At 38.7% G+C, this 22467-nt stretch overlaps 1 protein-coding gene across 2 annotated transcripts in view; it reads left to right on the top strand.

Moving 5' to 3' along the window:
* Rbf (Retinoblastoma-family protein) overlaps nt 1-22467 on the top strand; it is a 319473-nt gene that overhangs the window by 67181 nt on the left and 229825 nt on the right. For both annotated transcript variants that reach the window (XM_053784060.2, XM_070093847.1), the window contains one exon: nt 10524-10775. In XM_053784060.2, the coding sequence (XP_053640035.2) occupies nt 10524-10775 (252 nt within the window). The remainder of the gene's footprint in view (nt 1-10523; nt 10776-22467) is intronic.

The following is a 22467-nucleotide window of genomic DNA, read 5'->3' as shown; positions in this document are numbered from 1 at the left end:
TCTCAAACAAAAGCTCAGCATATACTTTTATCCATTCAAGAATCTTGTAATTGACGAGTCTTTGATTTTGTTCAAAGGTAGACTGTCATTCAAGCAGTATATACCGAGCAAGAGGAAACGCTTTGGTATAAAACTGTTTGTACTCTGTGATTGTGACAGTGGCCTGGTGTTGGATATTGTTGTGTACACGGGTAGTAAAACATTGAAAGATACCAAGATGTTATTGGGTATCTCAGGTGACGTAGTGAGAAACATGATGGCACCTTATCTTGGTAAGGGGCATACATTATATACCGATAACTGGTACACAAGCCCATTAGTCAGTGATTTCATGCGAGTGAACAAGACAGATGTGTGTGGCACAGTGTGTTCTAATCGTAAACATATGCCCAGGCTCAACGCAGGTGCTCGTGGTGATGACGTGCAGGTGTTTACTGCCAATGACATCATGGCATTACGGTGGCATGACAAACGAGATGTCACATTGTTGACAACCATTCACCGTAATGAAATGCAAGACAGTGGCAAAGTTGATCGAGTGACTAATGAACGTATTCGAAAACCAGTGACAGTGATTGATTATACACAAAACATGCGCTTGGTTGACAAATGTGACATGCAGATTGGTTTTGTTGACTGTGTTCGTAAGAGTTACAAGTGGTACATGAAACTTTTCTTCCAATCATGGACATTTCAATGCTCAATGCATATAATATGTACCAAATAAAGACTGGCAACAGACCACTGTATGGTGAATTTTGTTTGTCTGTTGTCAGACAACTCATAATGAAGTACCAGGTAACTACACCTGCTATACAACACGGTCCTCGAATTCCTCAGGATATACCCAAGCGTTTGAGGAGGGAAGGTGATCATTTCATAATACAACTTCCTTCAACTCAGAAGAAATTTGCTCAGAAGAGATGCATCGTCTGTGCACAAACAAAACGACGGCAACAAAGACGCAAAGACACTCGGTTTGTGTGTGAGGAATGTAAGGTGCCTCTGTGCATGGTGCCTTGTTTCAAGGAGTTCCACAAGCTCCAGCAGTTCTAAAACCATGTCCAGTGATTGTAAATATGTAAATATATGATAGAACATTAGTATTATACAATATTTGTGCATGTTTATTGTAATAAACAACAGTGGTAAACAATAATATGATAATAACTTTAGTGCGATTATTGTGTTCAATACAGTGAGTTTATATATATACATTATACACAGTATTGGTCTCTCAGGCCCCAAATGTTAGTAGGAATAGAAAAAAATTGGAAAAGAAAAGAAAAAACAACAAAAACCGCAAAATAATATAATGCGTGTATGTGGAATTCGTCGATGTTGCCGCCACCACATCATTTTCGACAAACTTCTTGGCACTTTATCTCTGTAAGTACTGATCAGAATTTTTTTTTTTGTCTTATTACCTTCACAAAAATATGCTCTTTAAATCTGTAATAATTTTTTTTTTTTTTTTTTTTTTTTTTTTCCAAAATTTCTTGGACACCGGAGCACCACTTCAGATTTTGGCCTTGGACCCTGAAGGGGTTAAGCTGGGAAGGTGGTGTCGGGAATATGCCAGAGTTGATATTAGTGTCATACTCCTGCCTCCTGAGAGCAGGAATTCCACTGGAACAGATTAATAGCATATCGGTTAATTTAACCTTTTGAGGGTTTTCGTCGTACTAGTACGTTTTACGCGTAGGGGTTTTTGACGTACTAGTACTCATAAATTCTAGCGGCCTCAAATCTAGTGGGAGAAAGCTGGTAGGCCTTCATATGAAAGAATGGGTCTATGTGGTCAGTGTGCACAGTCTAAAAAAAATCCTGCAGCACACAGTGCATAATGAGAAAAAAAAAACTTTGACCATTTTTTTTTTAATAAATCAGCGACTTTGCAGTGTATTTTCGTATGGTATTTATTCTTGTATTCTAGTTTTCTTGGTCTCATTTTATAGAATGGAAGACATATTACAGAAATTGAGATGATTTTGACTGGTTTTACAAAGAAAGGTGCCTTGAAATTGAGCTCAAAGTAGCAGAAATGTTCAATTTTTACCAAACTTCAAAAGTAAACAAATCGTGCCAAGCGTGCAATACACGCCAACTGGTGAGTCTAATATTCTTTCACAAGTGCACCAATAATATTTATACCATTTTTTACACTAATGCAGTAGTCTGCATAACAGTAAATCTTATATTTTTTGTGAAAATAAAAATTCAAAGTGGAAAGCAAAAGAATATAAGAGGGGACTTGAGACATGACTAATGACTAGAGGAAATGCCATTTTAGTGCCAGGAATGTCTTCCTTGTTTATTCTGGACCCTATTCCGAAATTGGCATCTTTTGAAATTTGTGTGAAATTGGCAAAATTGCTAAATTCTGACCACTGTACTGGATAGTTGAATTTCATAAATGAGTGGTTTCTTGCATCCATTCGATAGAAAAAATGGAGTTCTAGCGAAATATTCATGTTTTTTGTCGACTAGTACAGTGAAATTGGCCGAAAATGGGGCTCAAAGTGGGCAAAATCGCCGATGCGTAAACATCGCCGAGACCGCTAACTTTGCGAGAGCATAATTCCGTAAGTTTTCTATCAAATTTCAAACTTTTGGTGTCTTTATGATCGGGAAAAGATTCTCTATCTTTTCATAAGAGAAAATAATTTTTTTTTTTAAAATTTGGCCGACCCTGAGAACGAGTTTCGGAGAGGGCCTGTCGACCCTCAAAGGGTTAAATGGGAAAAATTGACTCGGCATGCGAGCAGATCGAGATACGAGCAAGGTCACAGAATGGATTAAACTTACAAGCTGAGGTTTTGCTGTACACTGATAATTACAGTGGACCCTTGGTTTTCGTGTTTAATCTGTTCCAAAGCCATTAGCCAAGACTGAAACCATTTTCCCGTAAGAAATAATGTAAATGGGATTAATCAGTTCCAGACACCCAGAAGTATCAACAAAATTTTTTTTTACCTTAAATATACATTTACATGCACAAAGAATGAACATTAAACATAACACATACCTTTACTGAAGGCTGTTGTTGCTGGAAGGAAGACAGGAGGGGAGAGTGAAGAGAGGTTATTTTTTGGAAGGAGAATCCCCCTCTATAATGACTGTAGGTATCCAGTTTTTTTTAATGCCGCTAGGACCAGCTTGAGTTGCTGGACCCCTGTCACACAAAATATCTGTCCAGATACGTCTGTTTCTGGCATCCCTTTAAGATTTGCCTAAAATGGGACATGGCATTGTCATTTTAAGTCACCAGCACTGATTGCAACAGCTTATTTAGGGTGATGTTGCTCCACAAATGACTGCACACTAGTCCGCATTGCACAAATCTCCTTAATCTCTGAAGAAGGCACCTGCTTCTATCTCTCTTCCTCCTCCTCTGCATCAGTTTCCTGTGCTGTGGTCTGTTGCTGTTGCAGATGAAGCTCTTTCAGTTCATCAGTGGTTAGCTCTCGATTGTGCTCATCCACCAACTCTTCCACATCCTTGCCACTCGCATCAACAGGGTCATCCTCAAACCCTTCAAAATCCTTCTTTTGGACACAATCTGGCCACAATTTTCCCCAAGCAGAGTTCATTGTCCTGGAAGTCACTCCCTGCCAAGCCTTAGCTATAAGGTCTATGCACTGGAAGATACTGAAGTGATTCTTTCAGAACTCTCTTAGGGTCTCTTGAGGTTGTCAAAGCACCTTTGAAACATTGCTTTTATGTACAGTTTTTTGAAGTTTGCATTGGTTTGCCTTCCACATCACACACAATTTACTCTTCCCAGCTCTGTTTTTCATGAGCACTCTGGGATTTTCAGAATGATACACCAGTAAAGGCTTTACTTTGAATTCCCCACTAGCATTACCACACAACAAGAGTTAGCCTGGCTTGTGTCCTGGGAGTGCCTTTTCCTCCTGCATGATGTGGGTCTTCTTTGCCATTTTCTTCTGAAAGTGGCCTGTTTTGTCACATTTGAACACTTCTGCCGCTTGTTTGTCTGATCTGGCACCCTCACCGTGCCTTACAACACTGTGTATGCCACTTCGCTTCTCGAATTTTTCGAGCCAGACTTTGCTGGCCATGAATTCACCTTCATCACCACTTATTTCAGGCAGTTTCTTTATAAGATCCTCATGCAACTGCCTTGCCTTTTCACAAATAATGGGCTGCACAACACTGTCTCCTGCTAATTCACTCTCTGATCCACACCAATAACGATTTCTCCACTTCTTCGGTTGTTTGGGATCTCTGTTTGGTTATCGCATTCACCCCTTTTGCAACATCAGCTTCAATAATTTCTTTTCTCTCTGCTACAATGGAGCTGATTGTTGATGGTGACTTCCCATACATCCTGCCGAGTTCAACAATGCGTATGCCACTATCATATTTTCTTAGGATTTTTGTTTTCAGTTCTGCGGTGTTCCTCGCTTTCTTTACCAAAGCATTGGCACTAAGAGCTTTCTTTGGGGCCATGGTTGCTTATTTAGCAGTCACACATGATAAACAAGTGGCAAAAACAATGGATTATTATGAAATGTTTCGTATGACCTGGCAGGATGTGTTCACTCACTGAGAAACAACACTACACTGGCTGAGAATGAGTGTGGGAGGTGGGTTTGTCTGTGTGCTGGGCACTGGACAGGTTCCGTGCAATCAATGAAAACTGAGGTAATCGACGAAAAATCAACAAAAAAAAGTCGGCCAAAACCGAAATTGGCGATATGAAATTTGACATGTGAAATTTGTTTACCAAGCAGTTTGTAGGAGTGTCAGAAGAATGACGTTTTCTCTAGTCAAATGCCAGTTACTTGACTAGAAAAATATTCTTTTCGTATGCCTTTACTCGGTCTATAGCTATTCACGACTTGTGGGTTTAGCACTTTTTTTTATTATAATAATAATATTCACTCTAATAATGGTGTGTTGCATGAGAATGGAAGTGTTGGTCTTTATTTATTCTACTGTACCACTGTGGAGACAACTTGTACACAATGTAAGGCGTTTGTATGCAAGTGTATGAACCATAACCAGACGCTTCGTCCGTTTGTTTACATAGTACTTTGCGTGCGTGGGGTGGCCAGGTGGGCTACCCTGCCTCCCACACCTGACTTTCTACAAATAAATACTTTTCACCTCTCACCCTACATTAAGACCAATAAGACTACAAATATTTTGAGGTAAGTAATGAATGTAGTGTACAATAGAACCTCGGTTTTCGTCTTTAATTCTTTCCAGAGTGTCTGACGAAAACAAATTCGTTGAGAACTGGAGCAATATTTCCCATGAGAAATAATGTGAATCTGATTAATCTGTTCCCAGACACCCAAAAATATTAACAAAAAATACATTTTATAGAGAATAACTATAGTTTTACATACAGAAAACAATGAGAAATTATAAAGGACTAATGAAATGGATAAATGAACATTTAAATCACTTTTACCTTTATTGAAGACTATTGTTGGCATATGGAAGATGCAAGGAGGGGAGAGGGAGGAGAAGTTATCTACCACCATTGAATTCTATCGTGTTTGTCGCCTTCTTTATCTAAGGGCTGGCACTTGGAACTTTTCTTGGCCCCATGGTGGCTTATTTAGCAGTCGCACTCAATAAACGAGCACGAAAAAATTGAATCTGCACTCTCTCGAAAGGCGTAGAATTAGGGGGGATATGATCGAGGTGTATAAATGGAAAACAGGAATAAATAAAGGGGATGTAAATAGCATGCTGAAAATTTCCACCCAAGACAGGACTCGCAGCAATGGTTTAAAGTTCAAAAAACTCAGATTCAGGAAGGATATAGGAAACCACTGGTTTGGTAATAGTTGTGGATGAGTGGAACAAACTCCTGAGTACAGTTATTGAGGCTAAAACGTTGTGTAGTTTTAAAAATAGGTTAGATAAACACATGAGTGGGTGTGGGTGGGTGTGAGTTGGACCTGACTAGCTTGTGCTGCTGGGTCTGGTGCAGTGCCCCATCCTTGAGTGGAGGTGACCAGACTGGGTGGGTCATTGGTCTAATCCAGGGGGGGGGATCATTGGTCTAATCCAGGGGGGGGGACATGGACCTGCTCTGCATGGGTCAGCAGGCCTGTTGTAGTGTTTCTTCTTTCTTATGTTCTTAAATGTTTCGTATGAATGGGCAGGGTAATGCTCACTCAATGAGAAATGAAGCTAGGCTGACTTGGAATGCATGCGTGGGATGCTTTGTGTGGGCACGGGCAGATGGACATGTTCGGTACGGCGGACAAAGACTGAGGTGATGAACAAAAACTGGGACCAATATTTTGATGAAAAAAGTAGTCAAAAACGGAATTCGATGAAAACCAGGGCAAATGAAAACGGCTTCCACTGTACGTATATGCATTTCATCACTCTAGGGCGCTTTAAGCATCTTAGTATGTTATGTGTGGCTAGGGTGGCCAGGAGGGCTACCATACCTATCCACAACTGGCTTCTTACAATAAATACTACTCGCCTTTTGCCCTACGTTAAGACTACAAATATTTTGAGGTAAATAAGGAGTGCACTGTGTGTATTTTACCTTTTGTTTTTTAATGGCTAGTTCTATTGCTAACTTAACCCTTTCAGGGTCGAGAGGCCCTCTCCTAAACTCGTTCTCAGGGTTGAAAATTTTTTGGAAAAAAAAAAATTATTTTTTCTTATGAAAAGATAGAGAATCTTTTCCCGATCATAATGACACCAAAAGTATGAAATTTGATGGAAAAACTTACGGAATTATGCTCTCGCGAAGTTAATGGTCTCGACGGTTTGCGCATTGACGATTTCACTCACTTTGGGCCCTATTTTCGGCTAATTCCAGTGTACTAGTCGACAAAAATCATATCTACTTTGCTAGAACTCCGTTTTTTCTATCAAAGGAGTATAAGAAACCACCCATTTACTGATTTCATCTATCCAATAAAATGGTCAGAAATTAACAATTTTGCCAATTTCATACAAATTTCAGAAGATGCCAATTTCCAAATAGGGTCCAGAATAAACAAGAGACATTCCTGGCACTAAAATAACATTTTCTCTGTTCATTAGTCACATCTCCAGGCTCCTCTTATGTCTCTTGCTTTCCACATTGAATTTTTATTCTCATGAAAAATAGAAGCTTTACTGTTATGCAGACTACTGCATTAGTGTAGAAATGGTATAAATAATATCAGCGCACTTGTGAAAGAATATTAGACTCGCCATTTGACGTGTATTGGATGCTTGGCATGATTTGTTTACTTTTGAACTTTGGTAAAAATCGAACATTTCTGCTACTTTGAGCTCAGTTTCAAGGTACTTTTCATTATGAAACCAATCAGAATCACCTCAATTTCTGTAATATGTCTTCCATTCTATAAAATGAGATCAGGAAAACTAGAATACAACCATTAATGCCATACAAAAATACAGTGGACCCCCGACATTGAATATTAATCCGTTCTGAGAGCTCGTCAAATGTCGAAAATATCGAAAGTTGAATTAATTTTCCCCATAAGAAATAATGGAAATCAAGTTAATCCGTGCAAGACACCCAAAAGTATGAAAAAAAAAAATTTACCACATGAAATATTAAGTTTAATGCAATAGAAAAATTACAGTAACAACAATAACAATAGATTAATAGCAATAGAATAATTGACACTTACCTTTAATGAAGATCTGGTGATGATTGATGGGATGGGAGGAGGGGAGAGTGTTTAGGTGTTAGTGTTTAGAAGGGGAATCCCCTTCCATTAGGACTTGAACTGGCAGCCTAACCATGCCTTACCACACTGTATGCCACTACGATTCTTAAATCTTTCAAACCAACCTTTGCTGGCCTTAAATTCACTCGCATCACCACTAGTTGCAGGCATTTTCTTTACCAAATCATCATGCATTCCGACACACGCACTCCACTTTCGTACTTTGCAATTATCTCTTTCTTCATTTCAATAGTCATTAGTCCCTTTTTTCTCGAAGGGTTGGCGCTAGAAGCTTTCTTGGGGCCCATGGTTACTTATTTTGCAGAAACAAGCATAAAAAACAGTGATAATATGGATAATATGGAATGTACCGAATGTGTCCTTAGATGCGTGCACACTGGCTGGCTTGTAAACACTGGCACACACGGGGCAGTTCAGGCCACATGTGGATACGTCTCGTACTAATCGTATCGAATGTCGGGTTTTCCATTGAATGTTGAGGCGAAATTTTTGCGTTAAAATGCATCGAATGTCGGGGGTCCACTGTACACTGTCGCTATTTTAAACCAAAAATTTTTTTTTTCTCATTCACTGTGTGCTACAGGATTTTTTTTATACTGTGCACATTGACCACATAGACCCATTTTTTCATGTGTAGGCCTACCAGCTTACCCTCACTAGATTTGAAGGCGCTAGAATTTAGGCGTACTAGCACATCAATAACCCTGGTGCGTAAGCCGTACTAGTACGTCGGAAACCCTGAAAGGGTTAATGTGTTAGTGTAAACTTATCTGGCATTTATATCCATTTTTTAGTGGATAAAGTGTTCTGCTTTGCGGCAATGTCTGCTTTGCGGTGGCAGCCTGGAACCTAAACTGCCGAATAAGTGGGGCCCTACTGTATATACATTATTAGTGCGGTGCATTGTGCTTTCTGAGTAATTTGCTGTATTATTATTTTTGGAAAACAGTATATTTTCACTGCAAAATGTAGTAACTAGTGTTAACTAGTTCTTAAAAGAAAATTAAAAATTGAGTTTTATTTAGCTTAGAAAACTAAATTCTATAAACCCTAATTGGTGCTTTAATGCCAATGTTACCAACACATCATAACAGTAATTTTTTTTATCGGATTCCACTTATTTTAGTTTTATTAGATTCAGAAAAAATATCAAACTAAGAACATTATAATTTTTCACCCTAAAAAAAATCATCCCCCTTGCTCGCATACAGGCGTGCACACGTACAGTGAAAGCGAGCAAGCTTATCAGGAAAAGACTGGTGTAGCACCTAGAAAGGAATGAGCTTCTACACAATAACCAGCACTGTTTCTGGGATGGGAAATCCTGTGTCAAACCTACTGGAGTTTTATGACAAGGTGATAGAGGTAAAGCAGGAGAGAGAGGGCTGAGTAGAATACCTTTTCTTGGACTGTAAGAAGGCTTTTGACCATTCCTTACAAGAGATTAGTACAAAAGCTAGAGGAGCAGGCAGGAATAACAGGAAAGGCACTGCAATGGATCAGAATACCTGACAAGAAGGAAACGTCAAGTGATGGTATGTAATGAGGTGTCAGTGGGTGCTTGTGATGAGTGGGGTTCCACAAAGGTCAGTCCCAAGTCCTGTGTTTCTGGTATGTGAATGACATATCAGAAAGAATAGATTTCGAGATATCCCTGTTTGCAGACAGTGTGAAGCTAATGCAGAGAATTGAAGTGGATGAGGATCTGGTGTGGCTGTAAAGGGATCTGGACAGGCTTTAGTTTAACCCCACCAAGTGCCAAGTCATAATGATTGGGAAAGGTCAATGAAGACCACAGACAGTACAGGCTAGGGGGCCAAAGACTGCAAACCTCACTCAAGGAAAAGGACTTTGGGGTGAGTAAAATACCAAGCACATCTGAGGCACACAACCAAATAATTGTTGCAGCATATGGGCACCTGACAAACATTAGTGTGTTTCGACACCTGAGTGTGGAATTGTTGAAGATTCTGTACACGTACATCAGGCCCATATTGGAGTATGCAGCACCAGTATGGAACCCACACCTGGTCAGGCGCACAAAGAAATTAGAGAAAGTGTAAATGTTTGCAACAAGACTAGTCCCGGAGTTAAGGGGTATGTCCTATGAGGAGAGGTTAAGGGAAATCAACTTGACACTGGAGGACAGCAGGGATAGGGGCGACTTAACATATACTGAGAGGAATTGACAAGATGTATAGGGACAGAGCGTTTCAGAGATGGGACACAGCAACAAGAGATCACAACTGGAAGCTGAAAACCCAGATTTTAGGTAGTATTTCTTCAGTCATAGAGTTGTCAGGAAGTGGAACAATCTGGAGAGTAATGTAGTGGAGGTAGGATCCATACATAGCTTTAGGAAGAGGTATGATAAAGCTCATGGAGCAGGTAGCATGGACCTAGTAGGAACCAGAGATGAAATGGGGCCAGGAGCTGTGACTCAACTCCTGCAACCCACAAATAGGTGGACAAGCACTTTTTCCCCGGGTATCCCAAAGTTTAAGGAATAATAGTTGTTAGCCGTGTAATATTTGCTTAATTTACAAGCGATGGTCTGAGTGCAGGGCTCTGAGGGCCAGTGATCCCTGGAGTCATTAAGATACCTTCTCTTTTTTAGAATTACCATAAATCTGATTTTCTGCCATTTCTTGGGTAGTATGTGACCCCTATCAGCTCAGCACTTACCCATGAACATTGGTGATACAAGAAGCAACCACAGTAATTGGCTTTGTAGGTTATTGCTTAGCAATAATTATTACCTAGGCCTAATAATTTGTATTTGTTTTATCACATATACATGCTTATTTGTAGGTACTTAAAGGTGGAGCAGAAGGCACTGGCCTCTTGGAACAAACCAACTTTGACCACAATGTAAAAGAAGTGAAGAATGCCTACGAAGAGTACCTTCTGAGTTATGGAGAGTTTGATGAAAGGATGTTTCTGAATGAGGATGAGGTTGTGAAGGGTGTGGCAGGGGCGTCGCCACCTTCAACACACACCGTTCATCACGACTCGCCCTTGGATGCTGCATCAATGAGGCACGCCAAGCGCCACTTAGGCCAGGTATGTCTCTTGAGCTTGATTAGCCAGGTTCTGATGGGCAGCACACTGCTACAGTTACACTAATGTAGTTAGTTTTGACTAATTTAAGCAATTTTAAATGTAATGTAGGTAAGTAGTTTATAATTGCCATATAATTTTGGTAATACCTTGCAGTAGCCTGATAGACTAGGCGTTTTGTCCTCAGGCTGAGCTGCAAGGCTACATAAATCATCAAAACTAGTCACTGGTAGTCTTAGATTATTTATTTTCATTTATAATGAAAGATTGAGTAATTAATGTATGGTGTCCTCCCCACAAAGCAAATAATGTACAGTTCTCCTTAGTGTAGTTATGCATAATTCTCCTGACAGTGTACTTAATGCATAGTTCTCCCAACAGTGTAGTTAATGCATAGTTCTCCCGACAGTGTAGTTAATGCATAGTTCTCCCGACAGTGTTATAATATTTTTTTCCCTCTTGTCCATTATTTTTTTTTGTTTTTGTTTTTTTCCCAACAAGTCGGCCATCTCCCACCGAGGCAGGGTGACCCAAAAAAAAGAAAGAAAATCCCCAAAAAGAAAATACTTTCATCATTCAACACTTTCACCACACTCGCACATTATAACTGTTTTTGCGGAGGTGCTCAGAATACAACAGTTTAGAAGCATACACATATAAAGATACACAACATATCCCTCCAAACTGCCAATATCCCAAACCCCTCCTTTAAAGTGCAGGCATTGTACTTCCCATTTCCAGGACTCAAGTCCGACTATATGAAAATAACCGGTTTCCCTGAATCCCTTCACTAAATATTACCCTGCTCACACTCCAACAGATCGTCAGGTCCCAAGTACCATTCGTCTCCATTCACTCCTATCTAACACGCTCACGCACGCTTGCTGGAAGTCCAAGCCCCTTGCCCACAAAACCACCTTTACCCCCTCTCTCCAACCCTTTCGAGGACGACCCCTACCCCGCCTTCCTTCCCCTATAGATTTATATGCTTTCCATGTCATTCTACTTTGATCCATTCTCTCTAAATGACCAAACCACCTCAACAACCCCTCTTCTGCCCTCTGACTAATACTTTTATTAACTCCACACCTTCTCCTAATTTCCACACTCCGAATTTTCTGCATAATATTTACATCACACATTGCCCTTAAACAGGACATCTCCACTGCCTCCAACCGTCTCCTCGCTGCTGCATTTACCACCCAAGCTTCACACCCATATAAGAGTGTTGGTACTACTATACTTTCATACATTCCCTTCTTTGCCTCCATAGATAACGTTTTTTGACTCCACATATACCTCAATGCACCACTCACCTTTTTTCCCTCATCAGTTCTATGATTAACCTCATCCTTCATAAATCCATCCGCCGACACGTCAACTCCCAAGTATCTGAAAACGTTCACTTCTTCCATACTCCTCCTCCCCAATTTGACATCCAATTTTTCTTTATCTAAATCATTTGACACCCTCATCACCTTACTCTTTTCTGTGTTCACTTTCAACTTTCTACCTTTACACACATTCCCAAACTCATCCACTAACCTTTGCAATTTTTCTTTAGAATCTCCCATAAACACAGTATCATCAGCAAAAAGTAACTGTGTCAATTCCCATTTTGAATATAGTCATGTAGTCACATTTATTAAAATACTCCAGGTGCTATTGACTATCTCAGGTGCTACTGTTTTTGTTTTTAATTCATTCTTTTATTATATTCACTAGCTCCTTTATTTTAGCTGTAAATATCTACTATAGTTCATAAACTCACATTTGTTAAAATAATTAAGGTGCTATTTAATGCTTAAGTGTATAGCTGAATTATCTATTCTATAATAATCCCTAGTTCTTTTATATTTTTACAAGTTTTAGAATAATTAGTCTTATTCCTAAGTCTAGTTGTAGATCAATACAAGTCTTATAATATTTTACTCAAAATCTAGTTTGTAGAGTTACTCTCGCCTTATGACTACAGGCATAGATCCTGATGTAAACTTTTTACTAAATGAATTACACAAATCAAACAGCAACTGTAATTACTACACAGCAGACCAAGCAAAGACATTACTCAGTGCAAACAATAACATAACCATCTTTAACTACAATGTCAGATCCTTGAGCAAACATTATGATGACCTCACAGCATTACTCAATTCCCTTCATTCCAATATATTAATCATCACACTCACAGAAACCTGGCTTAAGCCTGATATTACAGATGTCTATAGCATTCCTGGCTACATGGTCATACACAACTGTAGAACAGACCAGCAAGGGGGAGGAACAGCAATATACTACTCAAATCAACTCGAATGTATCCAAAAATCTTGCACAAGGGATGAACATGGAGAATATATCGTAGCCAAATTTAAATCGAAAGACCTGCAAAAACCCCCTCGCAGTTACAAACATCGACGGAATACCACAGTCAAACATTTACCACTTCAGTGAAAAACTAGGAAACATTATTACTGATGCACACCTGAATAAAGACCACCTACTACTAACAGGAGATTTCAACATAAACATACTCCACGACCAGGACCCACAAGTAACCAATTCACAAACACTATGAGCAACTGCCTGTTGCTACCAGCCATATCTAAACCTACAAGAATCACCGAGACAAGTACAGTGGACCCCCGCATACCGTTGGCATCACATAACGATTAATCCGCATACCGCTTGCTTTAATCGCAAAAATTTTGCCTCGCATACCGCTTAAAAACCCGCTCACCGCTGTTCGTCCGAGACGCGTCCAATGTGCGCCTTAGCCAGCCTCACATGTTCCGCCGGTGGCATTGTTTACCAGCCAGCCTCCGCGGTAGCATCCAAGCATACAATCGTAACATTTCGTATTATTACAGTGTTTTTGGTGATTTTATCTGGAAAATAAGTGACCATGGGCCCCAAGAAAGCTTCTAGTGCCAACCCTACAGCAATAAGGGTGAGAATTACTATAGAGATGAAGAAAAAGATCATTGATAAGTATGAAAGTGGAGTGCGTGTCTCCGAGCTGGCCAGGTTGTATAATAAACCCCAATCAACCATCGCTACTATTGGTGGTACAGCTGCTGCTGCTGCACTGTCGGCTGCTGCTGCTGCTGTAGCATCGTCTGCTGCTGCTGTAGCATCGTCTGCTGCTGCTGTAGCATCGTCTGCTGCTGCTGTAGCATCGTCTGCTGCTGCTGTAGCATCGTCTGCTGCTGCTGTAGCATCGTCTGCTGCTGCTGTAGCATCGTCTGCTGCTGCTGTAGCATCGTCTGCTGCTGCTGTAGCATCGTCTGCTGCTGCTGTAGCATCGTCTGCTGCTGCTGTAGCATCGTCTGCTGCTGCTGTAGCACTGTCAGCTGCTGCTGCTGCTGTAGCATCGTCTGCTGCTGCTGTAGCATCGTCTGCTGCTGCTGCTGCTGTAGCATCGTCTGCTGCTGCTGCTGCTGTAGCATCGTCTGCTGCTGCTGCTGCTGCTGTAGCACTGTTGTTGGTGTGGCTTATTGAGAATACCAAGAAACAATTAACCCCAGAGGATTTGCCACCCAGGATAACCCAAAAAAGTCAGTGTCATCGAAGACTGTAACTTATTTCCATTGGGGTCCTTAATCTTGTCTCCCAGGATGCAACCCACACCAGTCGACTAACACCCAGGTGAACAGGGAAAAATGCCTGGAACTAGTGCTCATATTGGTGAATTTAAAGCCAGCAAAGGTTGGTTTGAGAGATTCAAGAATCGTAGTGGCATACACAGTGTGATAAGGTCTGTTCTGGAAGAAAATACCAAACAGGACCTACAGTACTCAGGAGGAAAAGGCACTCCGAGGACAGTGTCTCATCAGTCATTGCTGCATCTTCAATAAAGGTAAGTGTCATTTATTCTTCATTTAGTAGACTAGTACATGCACAATATATACTGTGCATGTACTACTCTACTATTGTGCATGTATCCTTCTCTTTGTGTGTAGGAAAATGTATATTTCACGTGGTAAATTTTTTTTTTTCATACTTTTGGGTGTCTTGCACGGATTAATTTGATTTCCATTATTTCTTATGGGGAAAATTCATTCGCATACCGGTTATTTCGCATACCAATGAGCCCTCTTGCACGGATTAAAATCGGTATGCGGGGGTCCACTGTATCTCCTTAATAGACCACATCTGGACTAACACCATATCCTCTTTAAAATCAAGCATAATCACAGACAACACTACAGACCACTACCCAACATTTCTCATAACTAATCTAGGTAAATTGCCACAAGACGTTTCTAAAGTAACCTTCACACTACATAACGAGACAGCAGTTAACAACTTTGTAGCAGCTATGAATAACATCAGTTGGCAAAATGAGCTCAAAATATGTACAGATATGAATGAATGTATAAATAATTTTCTAAAAAAAAAAAGCCCAAAGCCTCTATAACAAACATTGCCCCCCAAAAAACTAATAGATCACAGCAAAGAGACTGAATAATCCCTGGCTAACACCAAGCATCCTCAAATCCATTAACACAAAGCACAAATATGAAAAATAGTGTAGAATTGGTCAAATAACTAGGGAACAGTCTGAACGCTACTCGTCAGCTCTTACCAGCCTGATAAGAAGGTCTAAAAAATTTTATTATGAAAATAGATTACATAACATCAAAGGTGATATGAAGAAACCTGGAAAACTCTATCTGAAATTCTTGGAATTAAAAAGTTATCCAAAAACAAAACAATCAAGCTAACAAAATCAGACGAACCCCTACTCGCACCAACTGAAACAGCAAACACTCAATGTTTTCTTCACCATAGGAAAAAATGTGGTGAAGAAAATGCCAAGCTCAAACACCCTTCCATCAGACTCTCATAGGGACCTACTCAAATACACTATTCCTAGCTCCAACCAACCCACTAGAAGTCTCACTCATTATCAACACCCTTAAAAACAAGGCAGGAGACATAAACAACTTGCCTGGTTTTATGTATCAAAAAGCTTCTCAAGTATTGTCACCAGTTATTGCAACACTCGTTAACAAATCCATTGAATCGTCTATCTTCCCAACAGTCCTCAAAGTAGCGAGGGTCACTCCGATCCATAAAGGAGGTGACCAAGCTAACTTTAATAACTATAGACCAATTCTAACTTACCACTGGTCTCTAAAATCTTTGAAAAATTAATTCATAGACGGATCTATTCCTACCTCGTCTCGCACAACATATTACACCCTTGTCAGTTTGGATTTGGGAATAATAAAAGCACATATGATGCTATCACACATGCTAGAACTAATATATGCCCCACTCAAAAACAAGTCCCGCTGGTCATTTTCATTGATTTATATAAAGCTTTCGATACAGTTGACCATGAACTGCTGTACTCTAAATTAACGCACTATGGTATCAGAGGCCACTCCAACTACCTCAAGTCATACCTTAGTAGCAAAACAAAATATGTGTATGCAAATGGTGCAAACTCTTCCACCCAACCAATCACAGTAGGAGTCCCACAAGGAAGTGTCCTTAAACCACTCCTCTTTCTCATCTACACAAATGATCTACCGAATGCATCACAGCTACTCAAATCCATATTATTTGCAGATGACACTACAGTGGACCCCCGCATAGCGACTTTAATCCATGCAAGAGGGCTCTTTGTTATGCGAAATGATCGGTATGCGAATGAATTTTCCCCATAAGAAATAATGGAAATCAAATTAATCCGTGCAAGACACCCAAAAGAATGAAAAAAAAAAAAATTTTACCACATGAAATGTTAATTTTAATACACACAAACTGAAAAAGGCATGCACAATTACATGACACTTACTTTTATTGAAGATCTGGTGGTGATTGATGGGATGGGAGGAGGGGAGAGTGTGTGTTAGTGTTTAGAAGGGAATCCTTCCATTAAGACTTGAGGTGTCGAGTCCTTTTCTGAGAGTTACTTCCCTTCTTCTTTTAATGCCACTAGGACCAGCTTCAGAGTCACTGGACTTCTTTCGCACAACATATCTGTCCATAGTGGCCTGTACCTCTCGTTCCTTTATGACTTCCCTAAAGTGTTTCACAACATTGTCAGTGTACAGGTTGCCAACACGGGTTGCAATAGCTGCGTGAGGGTGATTTTCATCCATGAAGGTTTGCACTTCAAGCCACTTGCACTGAATTTCCTTAATCTTTGTAGTAGGCAACTTCTTCAATTTCTCTCTCCCTCCTCTGAACCAGTTTCCTCAGGTCTGGCCTCTTGCTGTTGAAGTTGATCTATCAGCTCATCATTGGTTAGTTCTTCATTGTCCTCCTCCACCAACTCTTCCACATCCTCCCCACTAACCTCCAACCCCAAGGACTTTCCCAATGCCACAATGGATTCCTCAACTGGCATAATCCTCTCAGGGTTAGCCTCAAACCCTTCAAAATCCCTTTTGTCTACACATTCTGGCCACAGTTTCTTCCAAGCAGAGTTCAAGGTCTTCTTAGTCACTCCCTCCCAAGCCTTACCTATAATAAGGTTTACACAATTGAGGATATTAAAGTGCTCTCTCCAAAACTCTCTTAGTCAGTTGAGTTTCTGAGGTCACTACAAAGCACCTTTCAAACAGAGCTTTTGTGTACAGGTTTTTGAAGTTTGCAATAACCTGCTGGTCCATGGGCTGCAGGAGAGGAGTGGTATTAGGAGGCAAAAACTTCACCTTAATGAATTTCATGTCCCCATAAAGTCGCTCTGCCACGTCTGTAGGATGACCAGGGGCATTGTCTAACACGAGGCACTTAAGTTCTAATTTCTTTTCAGTTAGGTAATCTTTCACATTGGGGGCAAATGCATGGTGTAACCAGTCATAGAAAAAGTCCCTAGTGACCCATGCCTTACTGTTTGCCCTCCACAGCACACACAAATTCTCCTTGAGGACATTCTTTTGCCTGAACGGTCTGGGAGTTTCAGAGTGATACACTAATAAAGGCTTCACTTTGCAATCACCAGTAGCATTGGAACACATCAACAGAGTAAGCCTGTCTTTCATAGGCTTACGGTCTGGGAGTTTCTTGGGGCCCATGGTCACTTATTTGGCAGATAAAATCACCAAAAACAATGTAATAATACGAAATGTTCCGATTGTATGCTTGGATGTTACCGCGGAGGCAGGCTGGTAAACATTGCCACCAGCGACACATGTGAGGCTGGCTAAGGGCGCACATTGGACGCGTCTCGGACGAAGAGCGGTGAGTGGGTTTTTGAGCGGTATGCGAGGCAAAATTTTTGCGATAAAAGCGAGCGGTATGCGGATTGTACGTTATGTGATGGCGACGGTATGCGGGGGTCCACTGTACATATGTACGTCTTCTCCCACCCAAACCCAATCATACACTCCAACACTATCAATGCCGAATTGCAGAAAATATCTGCCTGGATGATGACTAATAAACTTACCCTGAGTACTGATAAAACCTATTTCATTCAGTTTGGAAACAAAGCTGCAAATGATCCACTTAAAATAACGCTAAATGGATCATCAGTCACAAGACTTGCAGAGGGAAAATTCCTATGTATCCACCTTGACAGTAGCCTTAAGTTCCAGACACATTCAACAAATCACCAAGAAAATCTCTAAGACTGTAGGCATACTATCAAAGATACGGTACTATGTTCCACAATCAGCTCTCCTGGCATTGTACCATTCACTCGTATACCCTTATCTCGCATACTCTTTTTCTCTCTTTTTCTCTCTTTTTCTCTCTTTTTCTCTTTTTCTCTTTTTCTCTCTTTTTCTCTCTTTTTCTCTCTTTTTCTCTCTTTTTCTCTCTTTTTCTCTTTTTCTCTCTTTTTCTCTCTTTTTCTCTTTTTCTCTCTTTTTCTCTCTTTCTCTCTTTTTCTCTCTTTTTCTCTCTTTTTCTCTCTCTTTCTCTCTTTTTCTCTTTTTCTCTTTTTCTCTTTTTCTCTCTTTTTCTCTCTTTTTCTCTTTCTCTCTTTTTCTCTCTTTTTCTCTCTTTTTCTCTCTTTTTCTCTCTTTCTCTCTTTTTCTCTCTTTTTCTCTCTTTTTCTCTTTCTCTCTTTTTCTCTTTCTCTCTTTTTCTCTTTCTCTCTTTTTCTCTCTTTTTCTCTTTTTCTCTCTTTTTCTCTCTTTTTCTCTCTTTTTCTCTTTTTCTCTCTTTTTCTCTCTCTTTCTCTCTCTTTCTCTCTTTTTCTCTTTTTCTCTCTTTTTCTCTTTCTCTTTTTCTCTCTTTTTCTCTCTTTTTCTCTCTTTTTCTCTTTTTCTCTTTTTCTCTCTTTTTCTCTCTTTTTCTCTCTTTTTCTTTCTCTCTTTTTCTCTCTTTTTCTTTTTCTCTTTCTCTCTTTCTCTCTTTTTCTCTCTTTCTCTTTTTCTCTCTTTTTCTCTCTTTTTCTCTCTTTTTCTCTTTTTTTCTTTCTTTTTCTCTCTTTTTCTCTTTTTCTTTTTCTCTTTCTCTCTTTCTCTCTTTCTCTCTTTCTCTCTTTCTCTCTCTTTTTCTCTTTTTCTCTTTTTCTCTTTTTCTCTTTTTCTCTTTTTCTCTTTTTCTCTTTCTCTTTCTCTCTCTTTCTCTTTCTCTTTCTCTCTTTCTCTTTCTCTCTTTCTCTTTTTCTCACTTTCTCTTTTTTTCTTTTTTTTCTTTTTCTTTTTTTTCTTTTTCTCTTTTTCTTTCTCTCTTTCTCTTTCGTTTTCTCTCATTCTCTTTCGTTTTCTCTTTCTCTTTTTTTCTCTCCTTTTCTCTTTCTCTCTTTTTCTTTTTTTTCTTTCTCTCTATCCTTTTCTCTTTCTCTTTTTCTCTTTCTTTCTCTCCTTTTCTCTCTTTTTCTCTCATTTTCTTTCTCTCCTTTTCTCTTTCTCTTTCTCTCTTTCTCTTTTTTTTCTCTTTTTTTCTCTTTCTCTTTTTTCTCTTTGTTTCTCTTTCTCTCTTTTTTCTCTCTTTTTTCTCTCTTTTTCTCTTTTTTCTCTCTTTTTCTCTCTTTTTCTCTCTTTTTCTCTCTTTTTCTCTCTTTTTCTCTTTCTCTCTTTTTCTCTTTCTCTCTTTTTCTCTTTCTCTCTTTTTCTCTCTTTTTCTCTCTTTTTCTCTCTTTTTCTCTCTTTTTCTCTTTTTCTCTCTTTTTCTCTCTCTTTCTCTCTTTTTCTCTCTTTTTCTCTTTCTCTTTTTCTCTCTTTTTCTCTCTTTTTCTCTTTTTCTCTCTTTTTCTCTCTTTTTCTCTTTTTCTCTTTTTTCTCTTTTTCTCTCTTTTTCTCTCTTTTTCTCTCTTTTTCTCTCTTTTTCTCTCTTTTTCTCTCTTTTTCTCTCTTTTTCTCTCTTTTTCTCTCTTTTTCTCTCTTTTTCTTTTTCTCTTTTTCTATTTTTCTATTTTTCTCTTTCTCTCTTTCTCTCTCTTTTTCTCTTTTTCTCTTTTTCTCTTTTTCTCTTTTTCTCTTTTTCTCTTTTTCTCTTTTTCTCTTTTTCTCTTTCTCTTTCTCTTTGTCTCTCTTTCTCTTTCTCTTTCTCTCTTTCTCTCTCTTTCTCTTTCTTTCTCTCTTTCTCTTTTTCTCACTTTCTCTTTTTTTCTTTTTTTTCTTTTTCTTTTTTTTCTTTTTCTCTTTTTCTTTCTCTCTTTCTCTTTCGTTTTCTCTCATTCTCTTTCGTTTTCTCTCTTTCTCTTTTTTTCTCTCCTTTTCTCTTTCTCTCTTTTTCTTTTTTTTCTCTTTCTCTCTATCCTTTTCTCTTTCTCTTTTTCTCTTTCTTTCTCTCCTTTTCTCTCTTTTTCTCATTTTCTTTCTCTCCTTTTCTCTTTCTCTTTCTCTCTTTCTCTTTTTTTTCTCTTTTTTTCTCTTTCTCTTTTTTCTCTTTGTTTCTCTTTCTCTCTTTTTCTCTCTTTTTCTCTTTTTTCTCTCTTTTTCTCTCTTCTCTCTTTTCTCTCTTCTCTCTTTTCTCTCTTTTCTCTCTTTTCTCTTTTCTCTCTTTTCTCTTTTCTCTTTTCTCTTTTCTCTTTTCTCTTTTCTCTTTTCTCTTTTCTCTTTTCTCTTTTCTCTTTTCTCTTTTTCTCTTTTTCTCTTTTTCTCTTTTTCTCTTTTTCTCTTTTTCTCTCTTTTTCTCTCTTTTTCTCTCTTTTTCTCTCTTTTTCTCTCTTTTTCTCTCTTTTTCTCTCTTTTTCTCTCTTTTTCTCTCTTTTTCTCTCTTTTTCTCTCTTTTTCTCTCTTTTTCTCTTTTTCTTTCTCTTTCTCTCTTTTTCTCTCTCTTTTTCTCTTTTTTTCTCTTTCTCTCTTTTTCTCTTTCTCTTTTTCTCTTTCTCTTTTTCTCTCTTTTTCTCTTTTTTTTTCTCTTTTTCTCTTTTTCTCTTTTTTTTCTCTTTTATCTTTCTCTTTTTTTCTTTTTTTTTCTTTTTTTTCTTTTTTTTCTTTTTTTCTTTTTTCCTCTTTTTTTCTCTCTTTTTTTTCTTTTTTTTCTTTTTCTTTCCCTTTTTTCTATCTTTTTTCTTTTTTTTCTCTTTTTTTTCTTTCCCTTTTTTTCTTTTTTTCTCATTCTCGTTTTCTTTCTCGTTTTCTCTCTCCTTTCTTGTTTTCTCTTTTCTTTTTTCTCTTTCAAAAATATCTCGGGAATTTACCCATTGTCTTGGATGCCAAAGGTTACACAAGGACATAAAAAAGGAGCAGTGTGGCAAGCCCAGTGGCCCATGCTAGGCAGGTCCAAGTCACACCAGTATTACTCAGTCCTCGACCTAATTGTAGAAAGTTTTTTCAATGCTATGTGGTAATCTTAGCTCCTGTATATGACCGAGTGATGAATTATGTAAACTGTTTTGTATGAAATATTGAATACAGCCTCTCCTCACTTAGCACTGTACTCGCTTACTGATGAGTCAGACTTACGACGGGCTATCTGATCAGTATGCATACCTAAATAATGTATATTAGAGCTATTTCCTCTATTCTTTTTATTACAATATACAGTACACTACTGTATAAACTTTTAAAAATGTACTAGAAATGTTGTAAATAGTGCAAAGGTGACATTATAACAGTATCAAAGATGGTAGACACAAATCAACTACCATATAGTATGCTCCTCGCTTAACGACGAATTCGTTTACCATCATGGTCTTAGGAACAGAACTCTGTTGTTAAGTGAGGAGACGCTGTAAATAAAAAATAATCATAAAAATTTGTTTGCTCTTAGCAACGGTAAGCTAAGGTAAACCAGGCGATCGAGTGGGATGAACTATGTTAGTATCAGTAGGCTGATTCACTAGTTTACCATCAAACCTCCCGTAAGAATACTTCTACTGGCCTCAAACAATCCTGATATTAAGAGAACATTATCATATAAAAAGCAAAAGTAGAATTGCAGTATATGGTAGTTATACACACAAGCCGCCATTTGCACACCATACGTCTTAAGTCATGTTACAGTACAAATGTACTTGTATTAAATTGTAAAATCAGTAAACTTAAAAACATAAGTAAAATTTTTAAAAAGAATAAAAAAATCACAAATCAGTATGCAGTTGTAGCTGTAACCACATCCACTTACAGGTATCAAGACACTGAATAGAAAGAGAACACGGCCAGTCAGGTCCTGTCCACGTATTGTATGGGACTCGTATGAGTGATGAAAATAATGGATCCCAATAGAAATGTCACTTTTCTGACTTACTTTGGATTCTTCTTGGTAATTTACCAACATGTTGCTATGTACGATAATTTGTGTGATGAATGGTTTTGAAAACCGACAAGTGTCTCAGTTC

Source organism: Cherax quadricarinatus, chromosome 43 (genome assembly GCF_038502225.1).
Source record: "Cherax quadricarinatus isolate ZL_2023a chromosome 43, ASM3850222v1, whole genome shotgun sequence".
NCBI classification, from domain to species: domain Eukaryota; kingdom Metazoa; phylum Arthropoda; class Malacostraca; order Decapoda; family Parastacidae; genus Cherax; species Cherax quadricarinatus.
Note: the sequence above shows the minus strand (reverse complement) of the source record. Positions and strands in the feature narration are given on the sequence as shown.